The following is a 26,019-nucleotide window of genomic DNA, read 5'->3' as shown; positions in this document are numbered from 1 at the left end:
GAATCAAAATCCCCAAACGTATTAAGAGCTCCAACACTAGATTATCCTCAAACCAAAAATCAATAATCCAATTAAAACAGGGATACACACAAAACAATATCAATAGAACTAACAAGGTTCAGAAATTTGAATATAATTAATCAGAAATTTAATCAAAAACCAAAAAGGGGGAAATATGGTAAATAATGGACCTTGATGAAGCCAATCTCCTTGGCGTTGCTGCGGAAGCACTGCCTGCAACACATGAGACCATACTTGCGAATGATTCCATGCGGGTTTCCGCAAACCCGGCTGCATCACAATAAGAGGGTTAGCGATTGGGCAAAATCGAACAAGTTAGAAAAAAAGAGAAGCAAAATTGAACGGACCAAGTGCGTGAGCCAGGGCCGTAGTTCTTGGGATGCGAATTCCAGATGTTGGAGTGACCCATCTTCTCTCTCTCTCTCTGCGAGGTTTGGAGACGATGCGCCGATGATACAAAACCCTAGTTTTGTTGAAGGCGAGGTGTGACACGGTATTTATAAGACTACGTCGTCTTATTCTAATTCAATTTTTTTTAATAAAATAGGAGTATTTATCTATCGACATAGGTGTATAATCTTCAATCCAATCTCACTACTCTATCATAAGACCATCTCCAATGGCGGCATCAGCGTAGGCACGCCGATTTTTCGCGGACGCCGGTGCTGACGCCGAACCATTGCAACCGGCGTCAGCGAAACCGGCGTCAAAATAGGAGCCATTGTAGGCCTGAATCGGCGTCAGAATTTTTTTAAAAAAAATTTCGAAACACTATATATACGCGCTTTGGACGTCATTTTCATTCGCACCACTTGTATTAACGAGTACTCTCTCTATCTTAATTTCTGTACAAGATCAACAACGAGAAATGGAGAACAACTACGAAGGTACTCCAGTGACGACCGGGTCTCAGACTCCCCCGACTCCCGGGGGAGGGTCTCAGACTCCCCCGGCTCCCGGGGGAGGTGGTTGGCCTCCGATGACCGGGTACTACAACATGTACCCGTGGCAGCAGATGATGCCACCGATGGTCGTCGGGGGAAGTTTGTCGGCTTGGCATGGGGTACCGCCGATGCAACCCCCTATGCAGATGATGCCGGGGTGGGCACCCGGGATGCAGCCACCGGCGCAGCAGATGATGCCACCGCCGCAGGGGACGCCCGGGGGGGAAACGTCTATCGGCCGGCTTTTGATTTTTCCACCGGTTCTTCGCACACATCGACCCCAACGGATGCACAGTACACGTCGTTTGAGAGCTTCTCCTTAGAGAAGTTAGGTTTTGATATTAACGAGGTTCCGGAAACCCCCATTCCAAGCCGGGGAGTAGGGCGGGGTCCGAGCGCCCCTAAGAAGAAGGGCAAGGCCAAGAAGGTCGGCGAGTCGTCGCAGCCGGTTGAGGATAGCGGGGTCCGAAGGAAGTGGACGGACGCGGAGAACGTTGCGCTGGCCAAGGCGTGGGTGAGTGTCTGCGATGATCCTCTCGTTTCGAACAACCAGAGGATCGTCAACTTGTGGGCCAAGGTAGCCGCAGCCTACAGGGCATTTTGCCATGAAGGGAGACCGCGCACCGGGGAGGAGTGCCGGAAATGCTGGGACAGAATTAGGTCTGTCGTCTCTCGATTTTCGGGTTTGTACGCCAACGCCCTCCGCATGCGGACCAGTGGCGAAACAGAGGAGGATTGCAGGAGGATTGCGGAGAGAGCCTACTCGGATCCCGAGAAGTACTACGACTTCACCTACTGGACCTTCTACCTTGTGCTCCACGAGTCGGAAAAATTCCGGGCAGGTGTCGAGGCTGGCTGGCTAAAGAAGCAGAAACTGAACTATACCGCTGAGTATAGCGGCAGCAGCTGTGGTTTCCACGACCTCCCCGAGACGGCCCAGGAGCTCCCGACCCCTCGTTCGTTTGGTCGCTGACCTCGCCCGGTTAGCCAAAGGCGGGCGCAACGGGAAGCGGGGGGGCACCTCGAGTTCCCAGGAGGTCCAGTCGGCGCGGCGGCGTTGGGGGCGACAGAGGCGGCGGCGACGACGAAGGGTTGGGCGAGGACGGAGGCGAGGACGGCGGCGAGGAGTGATTTTTTTTTTGTACTTTAATGGCTGTATTTTTTAAATTAATGTACTTTTTTATAAATTATTGTACTTTTTTATAAATTTTAATATTATTATTCAATTTTCATGTATTTGTCTCGTAAATTAAATTCTGTATATTGCTACGATTGTAAATTAAATTATAGTATAATTGTTATTAGTGGTGTGGATAGGCTATGAGAGGGCTATTGCATGTCTAGTTGCATGTCCAGATGATGTGGCAGGAGGATTTTAGTGCAGATGATGTGGCACTGGGAAGGCTATGGGAGGGCTATTGCATGTGCAGAACCATTGGAGATGCTCTAATACTTATATACTACTATAAAAACTACAATAAATTTAATATATTAAAAATAGTGAAAATGGTATAAGTATGATGCAAAAATGTCCTTCGAAAGCCTGAAAAATTTTCAAAATCCTAATTTCTCCCCAAAAAGATTATTATTATCAAAATCAAAGTTTAATTGCGGCAATAATAATTTTCATGTACTCTTGTAAGATTATTATCTTAAATCAAATAGGAGGTTATGGTTGAAGCTGTAATCATTGGTGACCAATAGAAGTGTGTAGACGGTCATGCAAGGGAAAGGGAGACGAGACCAACGGTGTCCAAAAGAGGAGAATCTGGGAAGGAGGAGGCTTGGGGCATATATATCAATGTTTGATCTACTATTGCACTGTATGATGATGATGATTCATCTACAAGCAAATTTATCCCAAATTCTGAAAATGCAGTGAACTGGGACCCATATTCTAAAATTTCTACTTTATTAGGGAGAAAGAAATTATTAAAAATAGAAAAAATAATTTTATGAGACATTCCAAAGATATAATTTTTATAAGATGGGTTGGAGTAGTTATAACATTATTACGGGGGGAAATTTATAATAACATTAGTAAAAGGTGAACATCCAATTTTTAATAATCTTATTTAATCATTATATTATGTGATGTAAGTATATATAGAAATAAATTTAAATGCCAATTTACTTACATGTTGAATTTAAAGAAAAGAAGGAAATAATAAAATCAGGGAAAACAGAAAAGGAGGAAAAGATAGCAACGTTTCTCCTTAAACCTCCACACCTCTTCTCTGTTTACCCCTACAAAATACGCCGCCACCGCCGCCGCCGTCATTCTCCGACGAGGCGAAGCTTATCATCCATTCCCTCCACCAATTTCACTACCCCGTCAATTTCACCATTAATTGCTCGATTAAATTAGCAGTGATGCTGAAGCTCAGAATCGCACGGCAATCCAGATCCCTAATTCACCATCCTCCCTCCTCCGCTACAGCCACGGCGGCTCTATCATCCGCCGCAGACCCTCCCATTCCTATTCCCTCCTTTTCCAGCACAAATCGATCCGTCGCGGAGCCGCAGCAATCCGACCTCGCCCATTACTTCAGAGAATGGTTCATGTCCCGAAAAATCCCCCTTTACGATCGCATCTTGGAAGCCCTACACGCGGAGGATGCCGACCTCTCCCGCTTCAACCTCCGCCTCTCGGAGGAATTAGTCCTCGACGTTTTGAGATACAACACCAAGGATGTTCTCTCCTGCTTGAAGTTCTTCGATTGGGCGGGCCGGCAGCCGGGTTTCTTCCACACGAGAGCGACGTTCTGCTCCATTTTCCGAGTAATTTCGAAGGCGAACCTGACGAATTTGATGCTGGATTTTTTGCACGGATATGAGAAGTACGCGTATAATGGTAAGCAATTATATTATAATATATTGGTGATTGGTTATTCTTTAGCGGGGCGGTGTGAGACTGCGTTGGCTGTGTTTGGTAAGATGCGGTTTTTGGGGCACGATTTGGATCGTGTGGGGTATAATGTGCTGCTGAATGCCCTCGTTGATGGAGGTCATTATGATTTTGTTGAGAGTTTGGTGTTGGAGATCAAGAAACGGGGGTGTGTGGACAGCGCCACGCATACGGTTATGGTGAAGAGTTACTGTAAGCAGAATCAGTTGGATCAGGCGGAGGAGTATCTGCGTGGTGTGATGAAGGCAGATAATAAGGTGAAATTGAATAGGTATGCGTTGTCTGCCTTTCTATCCGCATTGTGTAGGAACAAGCAGTTTGAGAGGGCTTTTGTGTTGATGGAGGAGTTCAAAATGATGGGAATTAATGTGATGGGGCATGTGTATGGTGCGTGGATCAGCGAGCTTGTTAAGGTTGGGAAGATGGATGATGCATTACAGTTTTTCAAGGATAAGCGTGCAGTTGATGATTATGTACCTGATGTCTTTCATTTCAATATGCTGATTTATAGGCTTTTGAAGGAGGATAGGCTTGAAGATGTGTATGATTTGTTGGTGGAGATGACCAAAAGGGGCGTGGTGCCTAATGATGTCACAATGAATGCTGTCTTATGCTTTCTATGTAAAGTAGGAATGGTGGACGTTGCAATGAGGTTGTATAACTCGAAGGAGCAGATTGGCCTCTCTGTCAATCGCATGGCTTATAATTATCTAATATTTTCTCTGTTGGGGGAAGGTAATGTCACCGAATCATATAGTGTGTTGCAAAACTCCTTGGACCAGGGTTATTTCCCTGGTGAGAGGACCTTGTCAATCGTTGCTGATGCCCTCTGCAGAGACGGGAAGCTTGATAAAGTGAAGGAGTTGGTTATGTTCCTCTTGCAAAAGAAACTCGTGCCCAGAAAGTTTTCATACGACAAGTTCATATCAGCTTATTGTAGGGCCAACAGAGTTGAAGAAGGATATATGTTACACGACATGCTTACCGGATTAGGTCAGTCATCTCGGAGGTTTGCTTACCATAGCATGATTGAGGGATTTTCAAGGTCAGATAGAGGAGATATAGCGGCTAGGTTACTCATTGAGATGCAAGAAAGCCATTATCGCGCAACCCGGAAATTGTATATCGGAGTCATTATTAGCCTGTTAAAAATGGAAAACCCAGACACTCAATTCTTTGGATTGCTTGAAATGCAGCTGGCTCGCGGACTTTGTGACCCCTCTGACACTTACACGATCTTCATTGATGGGGCTGGACATGCAGGTAGGCCAGATCTGGCTCTGCAAATATATAAGGAGATGCAAAAATATGATATTGCACTGAGTTTGAGAGGTGGCATCAGATTATTGCAGTGTTTCTTGAAAGCCGAAAAAGTACCCAGTGCTTTGTTGCTGTTCTGCGAATTATCCATTCGATGGCAAAGGAAAAAAATGTGGAATGCCATGATTGTTGGTCTTTGTAGAATTAAAGAAGTGAACTATGCTTCAGAGTTGTTGGTTAATATGCGTAAAGTCAGTATGACTCCATCTCTCCAATGTTATGAGGAACTTATCAAGGTGAACTGTTATTTGGAGAAGTATAGTGATGCTATAGATATTCTCGATGATATGACGAGAAATGGTCGTCAAGTTTCATCCTTTATCGGCAATGTATTTTTGCTTCATGCATTGAAAAGTATGTCATTATATGACGCTTGGGTTTCTTTAAGTGAGACAAAAAATCTAACAAATACAAGTTGGATGCTGGGTCACCTGGTTGGCATATTTTCTGATAGTATTGGAGGATATTATTTGGAGGAGGATATCGAAACACTAATTGAGCAGTGCTTCGAAACTGATCTCTACACCTATAATATGATGTTAAAAAAATTTATCAAGAAGGGAAGCAACTCTGCTAGTATATTAGTCCATCGGCTGTGCGAAAAAGGATATAAACCAAATAGATTTACTTGTGACATAATTTCCGATGGTTTAAAAAGACAAGGGCGGGAGGAAGAAGCTATCATGTGGGAGATGCACCTAAAAGAAACCCCAGAAACGTTCGACATGAATAGAAGATGAACTTTGTTTGTCACGCAAGGCATGCCTTAACAGTCAGCACCTTCAATACAGCCAAGTAAGTTTATATTCTTGCTTATGTTATCTATGCTTCTCATTATAGGAAAAATAATCGTAAAGCACCCGGTGCTCGTTAGACTTCTATAGGATCCTGAATATGTTTTGCTTGGAGATGAAGGCTCTTGAGAGTTAGTTCTAAATGGTAATTATGGTATGGAGATGATGTGTATGAGTATATAAAGTTATTCTTTCAATGGAAAGAAGTAGATACTTCATAAATTTATCATATTCGCATCTGGAAAATGTCAAAACTCTCCTTCGTAATTATTTGGTGGAGAAATTAATGAATCTGATTTGATTGGGACCAGGATGCTAGCAAAATAAAATATGAACACAGCTCAACTCAATATTTACTAGAGATATATGTTTGAAAGAAGTATTGGGATGTCATATTTTTTATCGTAGAGTTGGAGGATTTTGAGCTGCTTGTGAAAGTATTTTTCCATTTTCATGAATGTGATATGACTTGGAGATTTCATCAGAATTCCCATTAGTCATCAGCATTTTTCACCTCGAGCCTTATTGCTTGGGCGAGAGCATGGTTAAATAGTCTTACTTTTCTTTACATTATTTCCCATGCTCCGAACCTTGCAGTTTTGTTAGCATTGAGAAGATTCAGTTCCTTTTTATTTTAAGGGAAGTCAGAGCTTTTGTACATATGGTTAACAAAACTTCTTCAAGCTTCCCCATAGAACTTACATATTCCATCTTACAAGAAAAGTTCAGCAAAACAAAATCTAGCTTCTAAGACATCAAAATTTCGTTTTTCCTAAGTACTCCAACTGTATAGAGTTCATGGTTAAGTATGATAGTTCAACTAATTTTTTAATGGGGGGTAATAAACTGCAGTAGTAGTTACTTAAATGTTTTCTTCTTGTCATCTTTTACGGGTATTCCGTTGATTTATTCTTATGCCGGAAGATTTCCCTTATTCAGATTAGCACTAATAAGGAACCAGCAAGCTATTGAGAAGTTCATCGGCATGGGGGCTATGGCTTATTTTACAGATCGACATTCTTGCTATACACGAAGGGAAAGGCAAAAGGCACATTCGCAACACAAGAGATGCTCGAGTCTTCCAAGGCATTGCTGTTCCATGACAATAGAAATCTGTGCAGGTAAAAGATACTATAGAAGCTTCAATTTCATTTGATACTCCCTCCGTCCCATGTTACTTGAGGCGTTCTTTTCGGCACAGGATTTAAGAAAGTTGTGTTTAATGAGTTAAATAAAGTCAAATAAAGTAGAAGAGAGAATAAAGTAAGAGAGATGAGAGAAAGTAAAGTAAGAGAAAGAATAAAAATATGTGTGATTAGATGTTTTGTTTTTAGCCAAAAAGGAAATGACTCAAGTAACTTGTGACAACCCAAAAAGGAATACGACTCAAGTAACTTGGGACGGAGGGAGTATGATATTATCTCATAGGAGAGAAAAGCCAGCCAATCAGCAAGGAAGCAAATTCTCTCCATTGATGTTAACATGGCTTGGCATCAACGTTTATACGTTATCAAGATCCTTAGCTTTGTTTGGGTCCTCAAGAATTATTCGATTCTCCAACTTCCCATGTGATGCATCTTTTTGCTGTTAACTCTATTCTTTTGCTCTTTCTTGGCAGTTGGGTCGACGGTGGTGGTTGTACTTTTTTCTCGAGATTGAAGGTGTAAAGGAAGTTATGATGCCCGTAGAACATAAATTGTAGGCCTAGCCCAGATTTGTGGCTTGCATTGTGAGAGCCCCTTACACTCGCAGGAACATCATATCTTGGGGCTATTAGTATATCTCGAGTAAACTTGTGTGGATGCGTGTTGGGACATTTTCGGGTTCAAAGTCCTGGGAGGAACCTTGCATCAGCTAACGAAATCAGAATGAGAACAGAAACATTCACATTAGTCAAGTAAAGCATATGAATCCGTTGCATCTCAGATTTTTTTACATACATCAGTTTTTTCTGAGCTTATCGTAAATATTTATTCATTATTTGACCTGTAACAGTGTCTGATTAATTTTATTCCCAGGAACCATGAAAATAAGCATTTTCAGAGGAGATCAATATGCATGTATTATCTCCAAATTCATTGTATTTCTGGAGATGAATGTTTAACAAGCAATTTTTTTCTGAATTTTCAACTTTTTCATCATAATTAAAATGACCAATAATCTTAGTTTTTTAAAATTCTATCACGATATTTTTAACTTGTACCATCTAAAGACAGAATCACAAGTAGTACTACAAAATTAAAATGACCAATGATCTACCAAAAGAAAGAATCACAATATTCTATCAAAATTACTACTACGTGTGTAAGGTTTTTTTATCAATTCTATCACAATATATTTAACTTCAAATTTTATAATTGGAAATTCTATCAAAAGACAGAATCATAATAGACGGTACCAAAAAACATGACAATTGCATTTGTATCAATTGAATGAATATAAAAGCATTATAAACAGGAGGATGAAGATCAGATAATAAAGACTGAAAGTAGTACTATCAATTATCAAAAGAGATAAGTAACAAAGTTAACACAGCAACATAATGTCTGAAAGAAATTCAACAGCTAAAACAAAAATTTGAAAATCCATTAAGTTACCATGCCCTCGCTTGAAGAGCTTGATGTCAAGCATCAACGGTACTGCAAAAGGAGCAAGAATAGAATTCAGACGACGATATATGAGAAACTCACAGCACAATTGGAATCCATCTAAGTCGATTGATTAGCTGAACTATGTGACATAGTTGTAAGAGTGACATAGTTGTAAGTAGAGTTCGATAGAATTCATACCACCAAAAGAGTTTTAGACAAACAACAGCTTTAACAGATTTTTCTAAACATACTAGTATTATCCATGTATCAATGTTATCAAATAGCAGATATGGCGGTGCCATGATGGAAACCCTATAGTACCATGGCGCTGCCATAGCACCGCCATATCTGCCATTTGACAACATTGAGTGTGTACTGCATTTAGGAATTGGGCATTATGCAAGAAACATGGAGATTAGAGTTGTATTTTATGCTTTTTTAATTGTTTTAATAGTATTAGATGTTATATTTTTATTATTTTCTAATTTTTGAATTATATATAAATATATAAGTATTATTTTATTTATTTAATTATTGACCGCTATATCCGCCATACTAAAACGCCATATCCCTGTGGCGGTTCCATACGAGATTGATAACATTGCCATGTATATATACCACAATCCTGGGCAATTACACATCTATAACACGCGAAATACAAAATAATATCATGAAAAGAACAGCATTGAAGAGTATCTATTTCGATGAGGCCAACAAATTGCAACGAAAATCAATATATATCAAACAAGTTTAAGGCAGATGGGCAACTTTCACCACCAAAAACACATGTAAATATGGATTTGATCAGAGGTTAATAGAAATCATGAACATAAAATGCTCAGCTTTTAATCCACAAATAAAGAGCTCCAACACTAGATTATCCTCAAACCAAAAATCAATAATCCAATTAAAATTCCGGACTAATAAACCACAAGACAGGGATACATAAAATATAATATCAATAGAACTAACAACAAATAAAAAGGTTCACGAAAGTTGAATAGTATTAATCAGAAACTTAATCATAAGCCGAAAAGGGGGAAATATGGTAAAGAATGGACCTTGATGAAGCCAATCTCCTTGGCGTTGCTGCGGAAGCACTGCCTGCAACACATGAGACCATACTTGCGAATGATTCCATGCGGGTTTCCGCAAACCCGGCTGCATCACAATAAGAGGGTTAGCGATTGGGTAAAATCGAACAAGTTAGAAAAAAAGAGAAGCAAAATTGAACAGACCAAGTGCGTGAGCCAGGGCCGTAGTTCTTGGGATGCGAATTCCAGATGTTGGAGTGACCCATCTTCTCTCTCTCTCTCTCTGCGAGGTTTGGAGACGATGCGCCGATGATGCAAAACCCTAGTTTTGTTGAAGGCGAGGTCTGACACGATATTTATAAGACTACGTCGTCTTATTCTAATTCAATTTTTTAATAAAATAATTTGTTTTGTATTTATACATTTACATAATCCTTAATATAATCGGTTTATAATCTTCAATCCTTTCTCACTATATATTTTATTTTCATACTACTACTACAATAAATTTAATATATTAAAATAGAAAAAAAATATTACAAATTATTTATATTAAATTATTACAAATGATTTTATATTGAAAATGTATAAGTATGTTGCAAAAATGTCATGCGAATGTCTAAATTTTTTTCAAAAACCCTAGTTTCTCCCCCAAAAAATTTATTGTTGTCAAAATCAAAGTTTAATTGTGACAATAATAATTTTCACTTTTTTGTGAATTCTTGTAAGATTATTATCTTGAATCAAATTGTTATACGAAAGTTGGAACCATTGATGATCAATAGATATTATGAGTTCGAGCTAAAATGCGTGTCTAGATGACGGTTTTCATGCTAGGGAAAGGGAGATGAGACCAATGGTGCCCAGAAGAGTAGGGTGGTTGGGTAATAGTGATTGCTTCAACGCTACTTACCGGAGAATTTGGGGAGGAGGAGCAGGCTTGGGGCATATGAGTATATCGATGTTTTGATTTATGCTACTTTTTTAATATTTTAATTATGTAGTAATTCTAGAATTTTACTTCATCCGTTTCATAGTAATGAAGGCATTTCTTTTCGGCACCAAGATTAAGGAAAATTGAGTTAAGTGAGTTAAGTAAATGGAAAATAAAGTGGAAATGAAAAGGTAGAGAGATGAAAAGAGAAAAAAAAAAGTAAGAGAGAGTAAAGTATGTGTGGAAAAATGTGTTGACTTTTACTAAAAATGGACTATATTACTATGGAACGTACCAAAATGCCAAAATGACTCTATTACTATGGAACGGAGGGAGTATCTAAGTAGATTTTCAATATTATTATATTATTTATTTTTATTTACAAATATCAAAATATAAATAAATATATTTAACTCAATAGTATAAAATATTGAATTAAAGTGAATAGCTCAAATTTGAAATATTGAATTTGACTTGAAAATTATAAAATATAAATGCGGTGAGTAATTAACAAAAATTAAATGGTGCCAACCATAACATAACTGAAACCAGCTCAAAACGACGTCACTTGATCCTTCTTCCCCACTCTCCCCCTTTCACTGTCACACAAACAACCGGAAAATCGAAGATTATCGCCGGCGAATTGAAGCTCACTCTTCGAAACGAAGCGCTACAATTCACACACCTGCAGTAAGTTACTATCGTGGCGTTTCCTTTTTCACTTGCGACATTTTTCTACTGAATTTGGATGCAATATTGAAGCTAGCTAACAGTTGATAACGCTAACAATTTCTGCAGAAGAAATGCAGCAATAGGCTCCGCCGCGGATGATGGATGGTAGGCGAGGGGGAAGACGGCGGGGCGATCAGACGCTTCTGCCTTTGCGCCGCCCTGCTAGGCATTTCGCTCATACCGTTTCTTGCTGGTATCGCGTAATTAATTCGTATATTGCTTGGATTTCGGAAATTGAGCTGTTGGTTTCTGCATAGGATGATGTAATTTAATCATCGAATTGTGTAGGTATTGTGATTTCAAGTGTATGGCATTCAATGAGCTGTTGTTTCGCTTGGGTCGCAGACACTCTAAGTTTGTGCCTTTTATCTCTTACGTTTCTATATAGTAGTTGGTTTGATGGAGCAATAGTTCATCTTCTGGCTCCTAAGCAGGATCTTGAGAATTTGGTTTTCCATTGGGATTGGGTTTAGCTTGGCTGCCCTCATTGGAGCTACAGTAGTTAGTGACGTTTTTCAGCATTTGCAACCCCGCTTTTCTTCTTTGAAACAAATAAGCTTGCTCTCTTACATGTGTTATTGTTGTCTCGTCTGTCTTCTTTTCTCTTTCTGCAAGATTATTCTATGTGAAATGGCAAAAGCTACTCTTACGTATGCTGGAATAGCACGGTCTCGTGACTCCTCATTCAGCCTTTCTTTTTTGGTTAGTGTTACGTCTTCCTTCATAATATTTTGTTGATGATACTTCTATTGTACCTGGATGATGATGATTCATCTACAAGCAACAGGGTGCAAGTTTTATCTGAAAAGGGAATGCCGCTGCTTTGATCATTTATATAATTATATTTGCTTGAAATGGAATTTGGATTCTTATGTGACTAATCCAACAATTTCAACTGATATTGAGCACGCATGATGGGTCTAGGTTGTTTATGGAATTTGCAATTTGCTCCCCTCTTAAACGGATATTGATCATATTGTGCATCCCAATTCCTAATTAATGAGATTGTCATTTGGGGCAATTTATTGACACTCAGTGTTTTGGGTGGCTATTTTGACATTTTGTTGATGTTGAAGATCATTGTTGGCTAGCTCGTAAATCCCTCCCTTATATTCTGTAGAGTTGACCTCTTTCTGTGTAATACTTGAGCTTCTTGGTTGATCCTTCAGATTTTACTTACTCTTTATGCAGACTGCTGGCATGCATATGTCACCTTCCAGTATGGGTTTCCTGTGCTTATCTTCTTTCTTGTGCGTACTGGTGCATGAGTTTGGCCATGCTCTTGCAGCCGCAAGGTTAAGAATTTCCCTCTGCCTCTTGACACTCATTGATGCCTTACAATATTGTACGGCATAATACACTTCTCTATTTGTGACGCCTCTGTTAGTATCCAGTTGCATGTGCTATCAATACTAGGAGAATATCATTCTTTTGTATCATAGGGAGCTGAATTATGGGTTTTCAGTTCGGTCTTAAAGAGCTTTATTTGCAATTAGGAATGTGTTAATAATCAAATGAAGTAGTACATCATATGATTCTTGTTATGGAAATGCAAAATATATATGGCTGGCACAAAGAAAGTTATACAGTTGTCATAATATACAATGCAGTTGTGAATACTGATAGAATTGAAAAGCTCTTTTGGTTACACAATGTATCTCACGATGGTTATTGTACATTCAATTCCTTGCTGGTGCAGTGAAGGTGTGCAGATGGAGTATATTGCAATCTTCTGTGCTCTTGTATTTCCGGGAGCTTTGGTGGCTTTTAATGATGCTTCATTGCAGCTATTACCTGGACTGGCTTCTCTCCGTATATATTGTGCTGGTATTTGGCACAATGCGGCAGTAAGTTAACATGTCCTTTTTATCTGCTAGTAGTAGATAATCTATGTGTAGTTGTAGTTTGCATTCCCTAATGCTGAGCCTAATTAACTGTATCTAGGGGTGAGCAAAAAAACCGGGAACTGAATATTCGAACCGAACCAAACCGAAATTTTGAAATTCAGTTCAGTTTTTTCGATTTTTCGGTTCGGTTCGGTTTTGAAAATACAAAAAATTCAGTTTTTCGGTTTAGTTCGGGCGAAGAGAAAAACCGAAAAACCGAATTATATATATATTCTATTAATTTTATATATATTATATATAATATATATATTCAACTATATAATATATATTTTAATTATATATATATATATATATATATATTATTAGTATATATAAAATAAAATAAAGTACATATATATATTAATATTATATGTTTTTTTCGTTTTTTGGGTTTTTGGGTTTTTTCGGTTTTGTTCGGTTTTTCAAGTTTGGTTTTTGGTTTTTCGGGTTCGGTTCGGTTTGGATTTTGAACAAAATTCGGTTTTGGTTCGGTTTTGCCCAAAAACCGAACCGAAACCCCGAATGCACACCCCTAACTGTATCTTCTGCAGGTTTGTGGAGTTTGCACATTGGCTTTGTTCCTTCTTCCCTTCATCTTAAGTCCACTCTACATCCACGGTGAAAGCCCCATGGTACTAAAAACAAGCATCTTATTGTGAAATGAGTTTGCCAGTTGTTTTGGATGCCTCATAGCTAATCCGAGAACCGCGTTTTCACAGGTATTGGATGTGCATTCTACGTCACCATTGTCGGGTTATCTTTCACCATATGATGTTATACACTCTTTGGATGAGTTTCGTGTTTATACTGCTGATCAATGGAAGCAGAAACTTACTGTTTTGACTGAGCAGACTCCCCCACTTTCGTTTGGTCAATCTAGTGAAATGGGAAACATGCAAAAGAGTTATTGTGTTCCACATTCCTTGATTGAAAAGAGCATTCATGTTCCATTCACAAGGTATGAAACATATTGTCCAAATGAACTTTTTGCCTTTGCACCAATAACATGTCCCGATATGAGCGAATATCGCAATGGTGGCAACAAAACCAATAATCAGGAAAGTGTAGAAACGATTCATTGTTTGAATGCTAAGGACGTTATCAAGCTTAGGAAATGTGCGCATGATCCCGTGCAAGCTTCGAGTGATAAAAGCGGATGCCTTTGCTCAGAAGTAGTGTGTCTTCATCCTGAAATTCTTCAAATCTATTGGCATAATCTACTTTTGACTTGATCGCCTATGACACTTATGGAAACAGGATGAATCATGCTTCATGCCGGTGCAACTGCCAGGTTTAGGATGGGTCGAGATTACATATTCTAGATTGGAATGCCTCAACCACGGAAGAAGTGTAGATTCAGAAAACCAGCAATCCAATAGTGGAGAGAAAGGCTGCATCCAGACTTTTGTCTTTGTTGGTGATCTCACCGCAATGGCACATTCAGTTCATTTGACGTCATATCAGCCTCGATTGTCAATGTATTTCATTGCGTACCTTCCAGATCTGTTGGAGAGATTCCTGACGTGTTCCTTCCATGTCTCTATGGTTCTTGCTCTACTGAACAGCCTACCGGTAGGTCATACAACCATTAGGAACTGATTTTTGGAATATTTTTTCCTGTGTTTCTTTGCTTTATGATGCACTGGAATCGTAGAAGTGTAGTTAAAATGTTTCTGTTGTATCAGGTGTTTTTTCTCGATGGCGAATCCATTCTAGAGGTCACTTTGCTGCACTACTTTGGCTTTATGAGCTCCAGGATGAGGCAATCAGTTCTGCGCTGTTGCCTTTATGTAGGGACCGCGATTTGCGCCTTTTTAATCATGCGAACAATATTCGTCTCAGTCAGCTAGAGTGGTAGAGTGGTTTGCTGGTGCAGCAACATTTTTGCATTGATTTACCAGAGAAATTGCAGTGGATAGAAGCAACCCAAGCCGATTCGTACAGAAAAAGAAAGCGGAGGAGGTGGAGGAAGACGAAAGACTAGCCATTGGGAGGAATATCGAAAGCTAAAACTGCTTTTGCAGAGTTTGCCAATTTTGTTTGTCGACACTTGATACACATCAAGAGTAACTGCAGATCAAATAGTTGTATGTTTCATATTCTCAATACAAAATTTGAAATTTACTTTCTCTAACACTTCACAAAATATGTAAATATATACAAACTTTACTTGGTCTAGTGGTTAATACCCTAAAGGTTTCGAGTTCGAATCCATTGTGACACAACCTTTTAAAAAGTGTCAAGACCGGCTAGATTTTGGGAAGGTTTAGTAGTTAGGCCCAACTGAAATTTTAGGCGGAAAGCAGATTCTCCGTATGGAATGTGGGCTTAGGTCGACCCATAATTTTATGTTTTGGTAGTCCGACCAGACTGTTTGAGAAGATTGATAAAACTAGTATTAATGTCATTCTGAAGTAGGGGCGGAGCTACATGGAGACGTAGGAGGCCCATGGACTCCCCCGGTGTGAAATGTCCGGGTCTGTCATTGTTCTTTAGTAGTCATGTTATGTTTCGACTAGATATGATATAAATAGGAATAGTTATCATAGTTTCGATTAGTTAATTTATCTTGATTGAGTGTTTGGTAGCTAAGGATAATTGTGAGTTATCATATTTAGATGTTTGGTACAACAACTTACAAATAAAGATAAAAATTAGAATTGTCAAAATTATCCTCATTAATTTAATTTAATGATTAAAATATCCTCATATTGCCTTAATTTGTTGACGATGAAAAACATCCAAGCATACCATTTCTTATTATATAAAATGTTAAAAATGGAGTACATAATAAATTTAATCATAACTTAAATATTTCATTTTTTAATTTTTATTATACTAAATTTTATTTATATGAAAATATTCAAGCATACCATTTCTTAAAACGTAAAAATGCTAAAAATGAGAAATTAAATAAATATGACCATAAATATATTTGTTACTTTTATTTTTATTATATATTTTATGTAATTAAAAACACCCAAGCATACCATAATGTATAATTTCTCATCGTACATTAATTATATGAATAATTATATAGTTTAATTTTTTATTATATTATTGCATATCATTAATTACATTACTTATTTTTTGTTATATTGAAATATAATTAAAGTATGTATTTGTATAAAATATAGTATATATATAAATATGACTATATATAAGATTGATGGGTAAAATTGTATTTTCCTAAAACTAACTAGGTTGACTAGATATGTAACCTAGGCAAATGAGTAGTTACATTGTTGCTTGAAACATAGGCTTTTAAGTGGGCTTTGTCCGGGTCGGATACAAAACACGGGTCATGCGGATTTGTAACATAACTACCAAACACACAACTAAACCTGGATAAGGCCTTCTATCTAACTGTAACATAGCTACCAAACGGCCCCTAACTATTCTAAGTGAAGCATCTTGGAAAGCAACTCATTCATTTTGTCCCATGCTAGTTCGACTTTCAACATGTAATTTATTGACAATTTTGTGATTCTCTCCAACTACTATGACCACTACTATAATTTTCTACGTTTTATTACCTAAGATTATCTAAATTATTCCTTTTCCCAGTAAATTCAATACGACTGCATGCAAATTCAAACTTCTCAACTTCTGCATTACTTTCCGTTTTCTTTTGACTATTTAACTATTTCTTTTAACTTCTGCATTATTTTATTGCACATGGAAAATATGGGTGCTTGACGAGTCATGATAAAATTGTATATTCAAGATATGTAAATATATTTTTATAATGAACCAATCACTTTTGATACAAGAATCTCCTTTATTCAATAGTTGCTGAATTTCCAATCCTTCTTGAGTGCTTTGACTAAGACAAATATGAAACGTACACATCATATGATTGCGTTACGTAGCTTACATACTTAGCTCAACAAACGCATAGTGCATATCCAATCATTCACCAATATCGATATGTTCGCATGTGTACTGATGAAATAAAATAACGAAACATAAAATACAAATGAATCTCAAACAAATTTTCCCCCTTCAAAACGTCGATTGACTAATATTCCAAAAGGACAAAAAAAACAGATTGATTAATAAGAATTATTTAAATAGAATTTTAATAATGGTCAACATCTCGTAGATCCATCATATATGTAGTCAAGAACAGCAATCACTCCAAATACAAAAGCTTGATCGAAACCAGCCTTTATTTCCACATGATACATATCTCTAGTCCCCATCAATCGTTGCAACTCCTTATTTACACCAATCTGTCAATAATAAAAAAAAATTGGTCACAACCCGAAATCGTACATTGCACATTCTTCCATGCAGCAGGGCTGAAGCATGGTCGGACGCATAAATTTATTTTGACAAAGGTTATAGTACTATAAGTGTAAATTTTGAGTTTGAAACTTATGTGAAAATTATTTTCATATGTTGTGTTGAGATAATAAAGGCTTTTGCAAACGGTTCACACAAAATATTATAATTCGATGATTTTATACAGAAGAAAACCAGCTTAATAGGGGCTTAAGCCCCCACTAATCATACATTTTTTAGTATGTATAATTGTTACTAAAATTATGAAGTTCTGATTTATTCTGAAAGTAACGGTATAATGTTGATTGATTCATTACCAGTGCTACAACATCTCCCATGGGGCTAACAATGGTGCAAGCCCGGGCGGGGAAGTCACCTTGGACTTCAAAGCTGCCGTGGCTGCAAAGCTCCTTGGATTCGACAGAGATCCGGAGCCTATTTTGGGTTGAGAAACACGAGTTCGGTTCCTTTAAGGTGAAGATGAGTTTTTCAGACCCGACGAAGTCGTAGGCGAACCCTTTCCACTTCCTAGTTAGGCTTAGTGCCTCAATTGTCCCTCCCTTCAATCACAATATATCTTAACATCAATTCATCGGAATTCAACAAAAGACAAAAACAAATCCAATGTCCATTTCACGTCAACCAATTAGTGCGCTTGCATGCCACTCGTTGGTTATTAGCGACATCCCAAAAATGTCCCAAGACGAAATAATTACCTTACGCCGGATGAGTAGCAAATCATTTCCATCTCCATCTTTGAGAATGAGTTCATCCTTTTTGCCAATAACTCCGCAACCGTCGACGCGAAACAAGACCCGTTGGGCCACGTCCGCCACCACGAAGCCGCCACCGTTGGCCACGTTCGGCCGCCGCCTCACGGCGAGGATCACCTCCGACGGTGCACAGTAGACTTTGCTCACAATTGGTAGGACACTTGATTTTGTAGCCATTGATTGGATTTATTCCAAAATTTCAACTCAATATTCCAATTTATAGAGAAAAGTGAATTGTTTCAAAAGCAATGTTCAAATTATTGTGTATTTATATCTATATTCGAAGAAGTTTGGCAACTATCCTTTTTGACTATTTGTGCGGGAAACGAATCTTGTTTAATTTTAGTGTGGAAATAAAATTAAATTGCGTTGCTAAAATACGTGAAATTAATGAATTAAGTTCTCAAATTTCACTTGGTAGACTGCATAAACATTAATTAAATATTTAATTTGAAATGATAAAGATGATGATAATCATACGACACGACACATACTATAAGATCTATTATTTTTGCTAATTTTGTCAAGATTTTGATATTTGGAATCGAAGTGAAGTGTTTTATAATATTGCCTTTTTAGTGTATTGGTTTTTCTAAAGTTTCACGTCTCCTTTATTTGAAAACTGGCTGCCTAATGTTTAGGGAATCGTTTGAATTATTTTTGGTCTTTAATTACTAGAAGCTAATTAAATTTCTTAATCTTGATTAAAATATAGCTTCTTCAACTATGGTTTTCGTAGATGACTAGTGAAAATCACGGAGCTTGATGCGATGTAGGGTCCGGCGTGCATGTGTAAAATTTGAGCGACGTGATGTACAATGGTGTTGATGTGTGTGAAATATGGCTAAACTACGTCATTTTGAGCCTAATTAAGAAATTAAAATAATAAAATATTGTAGTAATAAATTTGTTCAGACAGAATAATAGGAATTTTGACACAACGTGATTTGTTATACAAATTCTGAAATTAAGGTTCAAGGGATACAAGAACTATGACCTTTATATGTTTAGGCAAATAATTTTAAATTAACCCTTAATTACATTACGGAGGATTAACATTCATGTTAACGATTTTGACTAATTTATTGAAAGTAAGTAAGGATAATTACCTATTTAGCTTTATCTAAACGTGCCAGGGCCTCGTGATATATATCAAAGTACAAATATACGTGGTGTGCATTGATGACTTTGAAGACGTGTATTTGTGAAGTAAAACACGAAAAGAATACTATTTTTTTGAAACGATATTCATTGATATTTCAAATTGAGATATGTACCATGACCGATTATTTATCATAGCTTGTATGCATTAACAAGATGTGAATGATTTAGATATGATCAATCATTTTCAAAGAATAGTTATTACGTAATTATCGAAGGAAAAGTGTTAGAGGTGCTTTAACTAAGAAATTAACATAAATCATACAAAATGTTTCATTACATTTCTTCGTCAAGTAGAAACATCAACTCTTGATACATAAAAAAAGTACTACTCATCTTATTTTAAAGATCAATTAACATATAATTAGACATATGCGCAGCCCAAACTAATTAATCAATTGACTGTTACTCTCTACCTATTTCCACTAACCATATTGATCTTGATTTTGTACCCTCAAATAATTAGACATCTTCCTTCAATTCTTCAACAACTATTTTCATTTTCTAAAGGATAATTAAGGGTTGACTTCAAAGTTCAAATACCTTTATCAACATACAAATTTTCTAAAAAAATTTCCACCTACTTTTCCATCGAATATACAATCCTTTTGTAATTATATTTTTATCCATAAATAGTTCACCTTCCACTGCTCTATTCATGTAAGTATTCCATTTTTTTTCTCCAATTTCTCTCATACTTCTTTTTATTCTAAATATTTCCTTTTCTTAGGACTATTAGAAAAGTAACTGAAGTTGAGAATCTTTAATAATGACGGCTTGTTGATTATTAGAGTTCTCAACTTCATTAATTCATCCAAGTTTTCAACCACACAATTACTCATTGTTGGAGATACCCAACCCTTAATTACGAAGGAATTTCAATAATTTTTTAGTTTTAGTAAATTCACATTTTTCAAATATTTAAGAAGGAATTTAAATATACCAATATTTAAAATTCAAGGATTTATTAGGTTTGAGCCATTGCCCATGTGTAACTATGAGCCACATCAACTATGGCCTAATTGCATGGAGGTGTCCATTGCCTATTAATTATTTATCATAATGCAAAAATTAATTATTACAAACTTTATGTTTGAACATGTGAGAATCACACTTAAATCACATTAACACTGTTATATTGTTTTATTTATTTAATTTAATCATAAAATATTAAACATTTAGTATTAAGATTATTAATCTAACATAAAAATTAAAGTCCATTTTATTACTACAATTTATTTATTTAGAGTTATGTAGAAAAATAAAAGATCAAGATTTAATTTTTAAGATAATAAAATGAAGTGATGCTTCTTCTCCAAATCCCATCGGAAAACTGCGTCTGAATCTCACTTCCCTTTGAATTCACTTCACTATCTCAATCAATTCCCAAATCCCACACTCATCACAGCTCCTTGATCCTCACCTCCCACCCTCCAATTCCCATTTTCCCCCTTTTCCCATCTCAATCAAATTCATCAAAACCCATCTCCCCAATTCATGCGCCCCCAAATCCTCTCAGAACCCACCAAATCCGATCAATTCGACGATTAGATGGTGGAGACGCTCACCCCCACCTCCAGCCCGCCGCCCTTCTGGCGGAGATCGGACCCCAATCACCACCACCACCGCCGCTGGATCCCATCCGCCTGCGCCTTCTTCCTCTCCACCCACAAGACCTTCCTCACCGCCCTCTGCCTCGCCTCCTTCGTCACCGTCGTCTACTGGCATCGGGGCGCCGCCGCCGCCGGGTTCTCCCTCTTCGCGCCGGCGTTCCCGCTGCGGCAGCTGCCGATGCTGCGGCCGGTGGCGTTTAATTTGACCGATTTCGGAGGGGTGGGCGATGGGGTGACGCTGAATACAGCTGCGTTTGAGAAGGCGGTGAGGGCGATTTCGAAGCTGGGGGGAAAGGGCGGCGGTCAGCTGAATGTGCCGCCCGGATATTGGCTGACGGCGCCGTTTAATTTGACTAGTCATATGACTCTGTTCCTTGCTGAGGGTGCTGTTATACTCGGCATTGATGTGAGTTGTTGATTTGAATTTTGGGGATTTTACTGTTTTCTGTTTCTGTTTTGAAATTTAGATGCAATTTGTTCCTTTTTTGGGGTTTGAATTTTCTAGGTCTGCGTTTATGAGTGGCAAAGAATTGATTTTTTTCATAGGCTTATTTTGGTAGTGAGCTGAATTTGTCAGTGCATTCCATTGATTGTGAAGATCTGAAGAACCCATTAGTTTTTGTAAGAACTAAATGAAATGTTTCGAGCTGGCGCATGTCTAGATTTATTAGCTAGATGGATATTTGTGTGGATTTAGCATGACTAAATTAAGGAAATATATGCATTTGCTAATTTAAATCACTTACGGATCTTCACTTGATGAGCATAAGAAGGCTCTATACATGGAAGCCGACAAACGATATCTAGAGGTATTGGGACATACACACATAGTCAGTCCAAAATGGAATGGGTTCCTTGAATGCTTCTACGTACTCGTGACTCTCCATAAATGAACATGACAGGATCAATATGCTAAGTAGGTTGCTTTGTATGTTTTTTAGATACTCCATATATGCCAAAGTTAGTACTATCTGTTTTCAATGATCCTCCTATTACCAATTTCGATCTGGCTTTTTTTGTACACCTCCGTTATGTTTTTTTTCATGTATCTTAACAAGTTGAAGAGCAGTATATATTTCAGTAGTTCTTACATTCATAATTGATCTTATTGCTTTTTATGAAGGACGAAAAATATTGGCCTCTTATGCCTCCATTGCCTTCTTATGGATATGGCAGAGAGCATCCAGGACCAAGATATGGAAGTCTAATCCATGGCCAGCACCTCAAAGACGTTACAATTACAGGTTAGCATTGGAGGTGTGTGGGTGTGCCTAATTTAGTTGTTGGTAACTGTAATATTGTTGTTTCATCACATCAGATATCTTTCCTTGTGAGAGTTGATATTGCTTTTAAAGATGAGAGTAGTACCTAGATTGCATGGAAACTAAGTAAACGTTATCAAATAAGTCTGGCCTCATGGTGCCAAACATGACTAGAGCATATAAATGGGTGAGGCATCTGTTGAATGATTTCCAGAATTAAGAAATGGAGATTAGTGGGCTGGAAGTGGCTGAAATATCTCAGCCACATTGTCACTTTTACATCTTTTTTTAAAAAAATTCAGTTTGAAAGGTTTTGGGTCAATAAGCTCTTGGAAGTTAAGTTTAAATCCATGACTTCTGTGGTTGCCTATACTTGTTATCCAAGCACTTGTACTTTGATTCTTTGAATTCCACTTAGATATGCTTCTCAACCACCCTCAGTTCATTTTATTATGATGCAATCTTATCATGTTTCTATATGGAAAATTATATTTTTTCAACCATTTATGCTGTCTAGTATTTAACTTAGTAATTTTGATTTTATCTATGACCCGCATGGATTTATGTATACCAATCACGCATGCCACAACTGTCTCAGAAATTGCCACGCTGCATGGACACTGTGGTTGTGCATAAAAGGCAATTACATGAATTTTATCCTCTTTCCTCGTTTCAGCTCACAAAAATTGGTTAATAAATCCTGTCAAAACCTAGACGTCTATTCTTAGTTAATCACTTCATAAAATAAAAATTAGTCCATGGTCTGTGTGTCAATTAATACATCAAAGTAGATGGACAAGGAGACTGATAACATAGCGGAAAATTTTATATACAAGTTTCAAGGTCCGAGTCAGTAATTTTTTCCCAGAATGTTGAAACTCAAATAACTTCAAAGTCCACAAGTTCGATTCTAAGTTAATGTTCTTCATAGTTATTCCTAAAACTACACTTTGGTCTGAATACCTATGGGTCTTCCTCATAACAGGGCATAATGGCACCATCAACGGCCAGGGACAAGCATGGTGGAGAAAATATAAACAGAAGCTTCTAAATCACACAAGGGGACCGCTTGTGCAGATTATGTGGTCTAGCAACATTTTGATATCTAACATAACATTACGCGACTCTCCTTTCTGGACCCTTCATCCATATGACTGCAAGAATGTGACGATAAAGAATTTAACCATCCTTGCTCCAGTTTTTCAAGCTCCAAATACTGATGGCATAGATCCTGGTGAGTTTCTCTTTTACATTTGTTGATTGGATTGTAAAGATTATTGTTGCACATACTTGTTATCCATTGTACAAATTAGATACATGTGTAGTTAGTATGGTTTTTTGTAGCTAAACAATTAGGTTTATTGCAACTTAGGAAAGTTGGGATGTTTCACTTGCTAGTGGTTCAGTGACAAACTCACAAGCTCAAAAAGTTTGTTTTGTAGTTTTGCATCTGATTGGGCATATTGGACTGAAGAATGTTTCTATAGAATCCACGAAGAAGTTTGTATGGTATGGGATATCTTTCATGTTTGTGCTAAAGATGAAAAGCGTAATTACTTGAAATGTCTGTTTCATCAAAAAGATTATGTTGATAAGATTTAGCTATAGTTAGCATACCAAAGTTTTTTAATTGAAGTATGTCACTGGGAGAACCTAACAACTTTATATCCTCGTGCTGTTCGAAATGCTGAGAGCCGAATTACTTTTTCGTTCTTTGTATCTGTTTTTCTGAATGAAGCTAATGATATTGAGACAAACAGATTCATGTGAAGATATGGTGATTGAGGACTGTTACATAAGTGTTGGAGACGATGCTATCGCCATAAAGAGCGGATGGGATCAATACGGGGTTCGTTACGGGCGGCCATCAAAGAATATACTCATCAAGAACCTCGTTGTTCGCTCCAATGTCAGGTGAGGCTTACGTGCCCCTAGTCCATATAATTCTTGCGAAGACTAATAACCATCGCGTTATATTTTGAAGTTTGGATGAGGCCGATGAACACTGTAAAATTTTTGTTCTTTGTAAATGAAACCTGATTTTTTTTTGACTGACAGCGCGGGTATATCTATAGGCAGTGAGATGTCTGGTGGCGTATCGAATATCACCATAGAGAACATCTACATATGGAAATCAAGGCGAGCTGTCCGCATCAAGACGGCCCCGGGAAGAGGAGGGTACGTCCGAGGCATAACTTATAGGAACCTGACATTTGACACGTGCCGAGTGGGAATCGTGATCAAGACGGACTACAACGAGCATCCAGACATGGGGTATGACCCCAAGGCTTTCCCGGTTCTAGAAGACATAAGTTACACCTCTATACATGGCGAATCCGTCCGAGTCCCGGTCCGCATCCAAGGGACCGCGGAGATCCCCGTGAAAAACATATTCTTCCGGGATATGTCGGTCGGCGTCGCCAAAAAGAAGAAACACGTATTCCAGTGCGCTTACGTAGAAGGCTGCGTTGTGGGGACCATTTTTCCAGCTCCCTGCGAGAACCTCGACTTGTACGATGAGGCGGGGAATTTGGTCAGGCGGTCGACCTCCCAGAACAGCTCCGATATAGATTATGATATTTGAACCGGTCACTGCCATTTTCTTCGTCGCGGGGGCCCATTTTCCTGACCAACGTCGTCTTGTCGGACATCGACAGAGGGTGAATGGGGCGGGCAGTGTGGTGAGTATGATCAGTGAGTAGCTTCTTCCCCTTCAGACTGTTGTTTTGTAGTAATTCTTTTTTAACTTTGTATATACATTCACACATTACAGCAAATATACACAAGTTATCCTTTGTCACAGTTTACATTTGCCTTTGAAACTTCTGCAAATATATGGAGTAGTATTTTATTTTAAATGATTCTATACGAAAGAAGTTGGGTTTATTGAACTTCTGGCCTCAATTTGCGTTATGTGTTTGCAATTAAAAGCCTCATTTACTTTTTACTTTGGGTAAATTGATTTCACTGGATGAGTTCAAATAAGATTTGGGTCCACTACATATAATTAGAACTCCAAATAAAAGTGCAATGTGAATCAAGATCAAATGAGAGTTGGATAAATGGAAGTAACACTCTATTAATTCATTATATACTCATTTTATTATAGGTAACAAATTGGGGCTATTATTTCATTAAGCTTTGTTTTATACTACTATCTCCTTATTTTAAAAATAGAAATTATTTCCATTTTAGGCGTCTCTTAAAAATAAAAACTTTTTCTCTTCTCTCTTACTTTACTTATTTTTCTCCATCTCTTTTACTTTACCAATTCTTCTCTTTTATTTTACTCATTGTACGTTAAAACCCGTGATGTTTTAAATATTTCTATTTTTTAAATACGGAGGAGGTAGTATTTCTTAAAATTGCTAACTGAATTCAAACGTGACATGACAGATGGAGTACTCTGTAGACACAATTATTTCTCTAGGTTCATGCACTATATAACACCATTGAAGTGATGATATCTTTCACCAAAAACTACTCACATGATACAATTTGAGTTTGTCTAGTGTCAAGTTGTGTGTTATCATATAAATATTAAATTAAATGAATGTGATATAATCGCCCTTGAAATTTATTATGGCTTGTCAAATCTGCAAATGTGTGTGTTCAATCTTTTGCAATTATTCAACTCAAAAATATCTTTTGCGCTTATTTTTTGACTATTTACATTTCTTATACTCCTATATCAAGTTGAGTGGAAAACGTAATTAATTCTTTTTATCGTTTTATTGCTTTTATCTTATGTTTATAATT

The 26,019-nt window shown here is 37.6% G+C and overlaps 4 protein-coding genes across 9 annotated transcripts; 3 read left to right on the top strand and 1 right to left on the bottom strand.

The window, feature by feature from the left end:
• Positions 1-3,125: 3,125 nt before the first annotated feature.
• Positions 3,126-8,110, top strand: LOC121799990 (pentatricopeptide repeat-containing protein At1g71210, mitochondrial-like). Its single transcript, XM_042199532.1, has 3 exons — positions 3,126-5,988; positions 6,927-7,108; positions 7,606-8,110. Exon 1 carries the CDS (start codon positions 3,339-3,341, stop codon positions 5,931-5,933), a length of 2,595 nt encoding a protein of 864 aa, XP_042055466.1. The 5' UTR covers positions 3,126-3,338; the 3' UTR covers positions 5,934-5,988; positions 6,927-7,108; positions 7,606-8,110.
• Positions 8,111-11,084: 2,974 nt separating this feature from the next.
• LOC121799989 (membrane-bound transcription factor site-2 protease homolog) lies at positions 11,085-15,298 on the top strand. Of its 6 annotated transcripts, none has more exons than XM_042199529.1 (11): positions 11,085-11,236; positions 11,345-11,471; positions 11,567-11,632; positions 11,713-11,779; positions 11,894-11,980; positions 12,470-12,573; positions 12,978-13,125; positions 13,716-13,796; positions 13,884-14,336; positions 14,422-14,736; positions 14,850-15,298. In XM_042199529.1, the coding sequence occupies exons 2-11, from the start codon at positions 11,374-11,376 to the stop codon at positions 15,012-15,014; spliced, it is 1,584 nt and encodes a 527-aa protein (XP_042055463.1). In that variant the 5' UTR covers positions 11,085-11,236; positions 11,345-11,373; the 3' UTR covers positions 15,015-15,298. The 6 variants fall into 6 exon arrangements, with proteins under 6 accessions (XP_042055463.1, XP_042055462.1, XP_042055461.1 ...); XM_042199528.1 differs by having other exon boundaries at positions 13,884-14,339; XM_042199527.1 differs by having other exon boundaries at positions 11,713-11,980.
• A 1,817-nt stretch (positions 15,299-17,115) lies between these two features.
• Positions 17,116-18,448, bottom strand: LOC121799685 (protein LURP-one-related 6-like). The gene is made up of 3 exons (XM_042199122.1): positions 18,168-18,448; positions 17,769-18,011; positions 17,116-17,399 (listed from the first exon to the last, which is right to left on the bottom strand). Exons 1-3 carry the CDS (start codon positions 18,399-18,401, stop codon positions 17,256-17,258), a joined length of 621 nt encoding a protein of 206 aa, XP_042055056.1. The 5' UTR covers positions 18,402-18,448; the 3' UTR covers positions 17,116-17,255.
• Positions 18,449-20,682: 2,234 nt separating this feature from the next.
• LOC121799986 (probable polygalacturonase) lies at positions 20,683-25,144 on the top strand. Its single transcript, XM_042199525.1, has 5 exons — positions 20,683-21,404; positions 22,122-22,242; positions 23,246-23,494; positions 24,021-24,174; positions 24,319-25,144. The coding sequence occupies exons 1-5, from the start codon at positions 20,937-20,939 to the stop codon at positions 24,842-24,844; spliced, it is 1,518 nt and encodes a 505-aa protein (XP_042055459.1). The 5' UTR covers positions 20,683-20,936; the 3' UTR covers positions 24,845-25,144.
• Positions 25,145-26,019: the final 875 nt, after the last annotated feature.

The sequence above is a fragment of the Salvia splendens genome, chromosome 4, assembly GCF_004379255.2.
Source record: "Salvia splendens isolate huo1 chromosome 4, SspV2, whole genome shotgun sequence".
Lineage (NCBI taxonomy): Eukaryota > Viridiplantae > Streptophyta > Magnoliopsida > Lamiales > Lamiaceae > Salvia > Salvia splendens.
The sequence above is the reverse complement of the archived record's forward strand: the minus strand, read 5'-3'. Positions and strand labels throughout refer to the sequence as shown.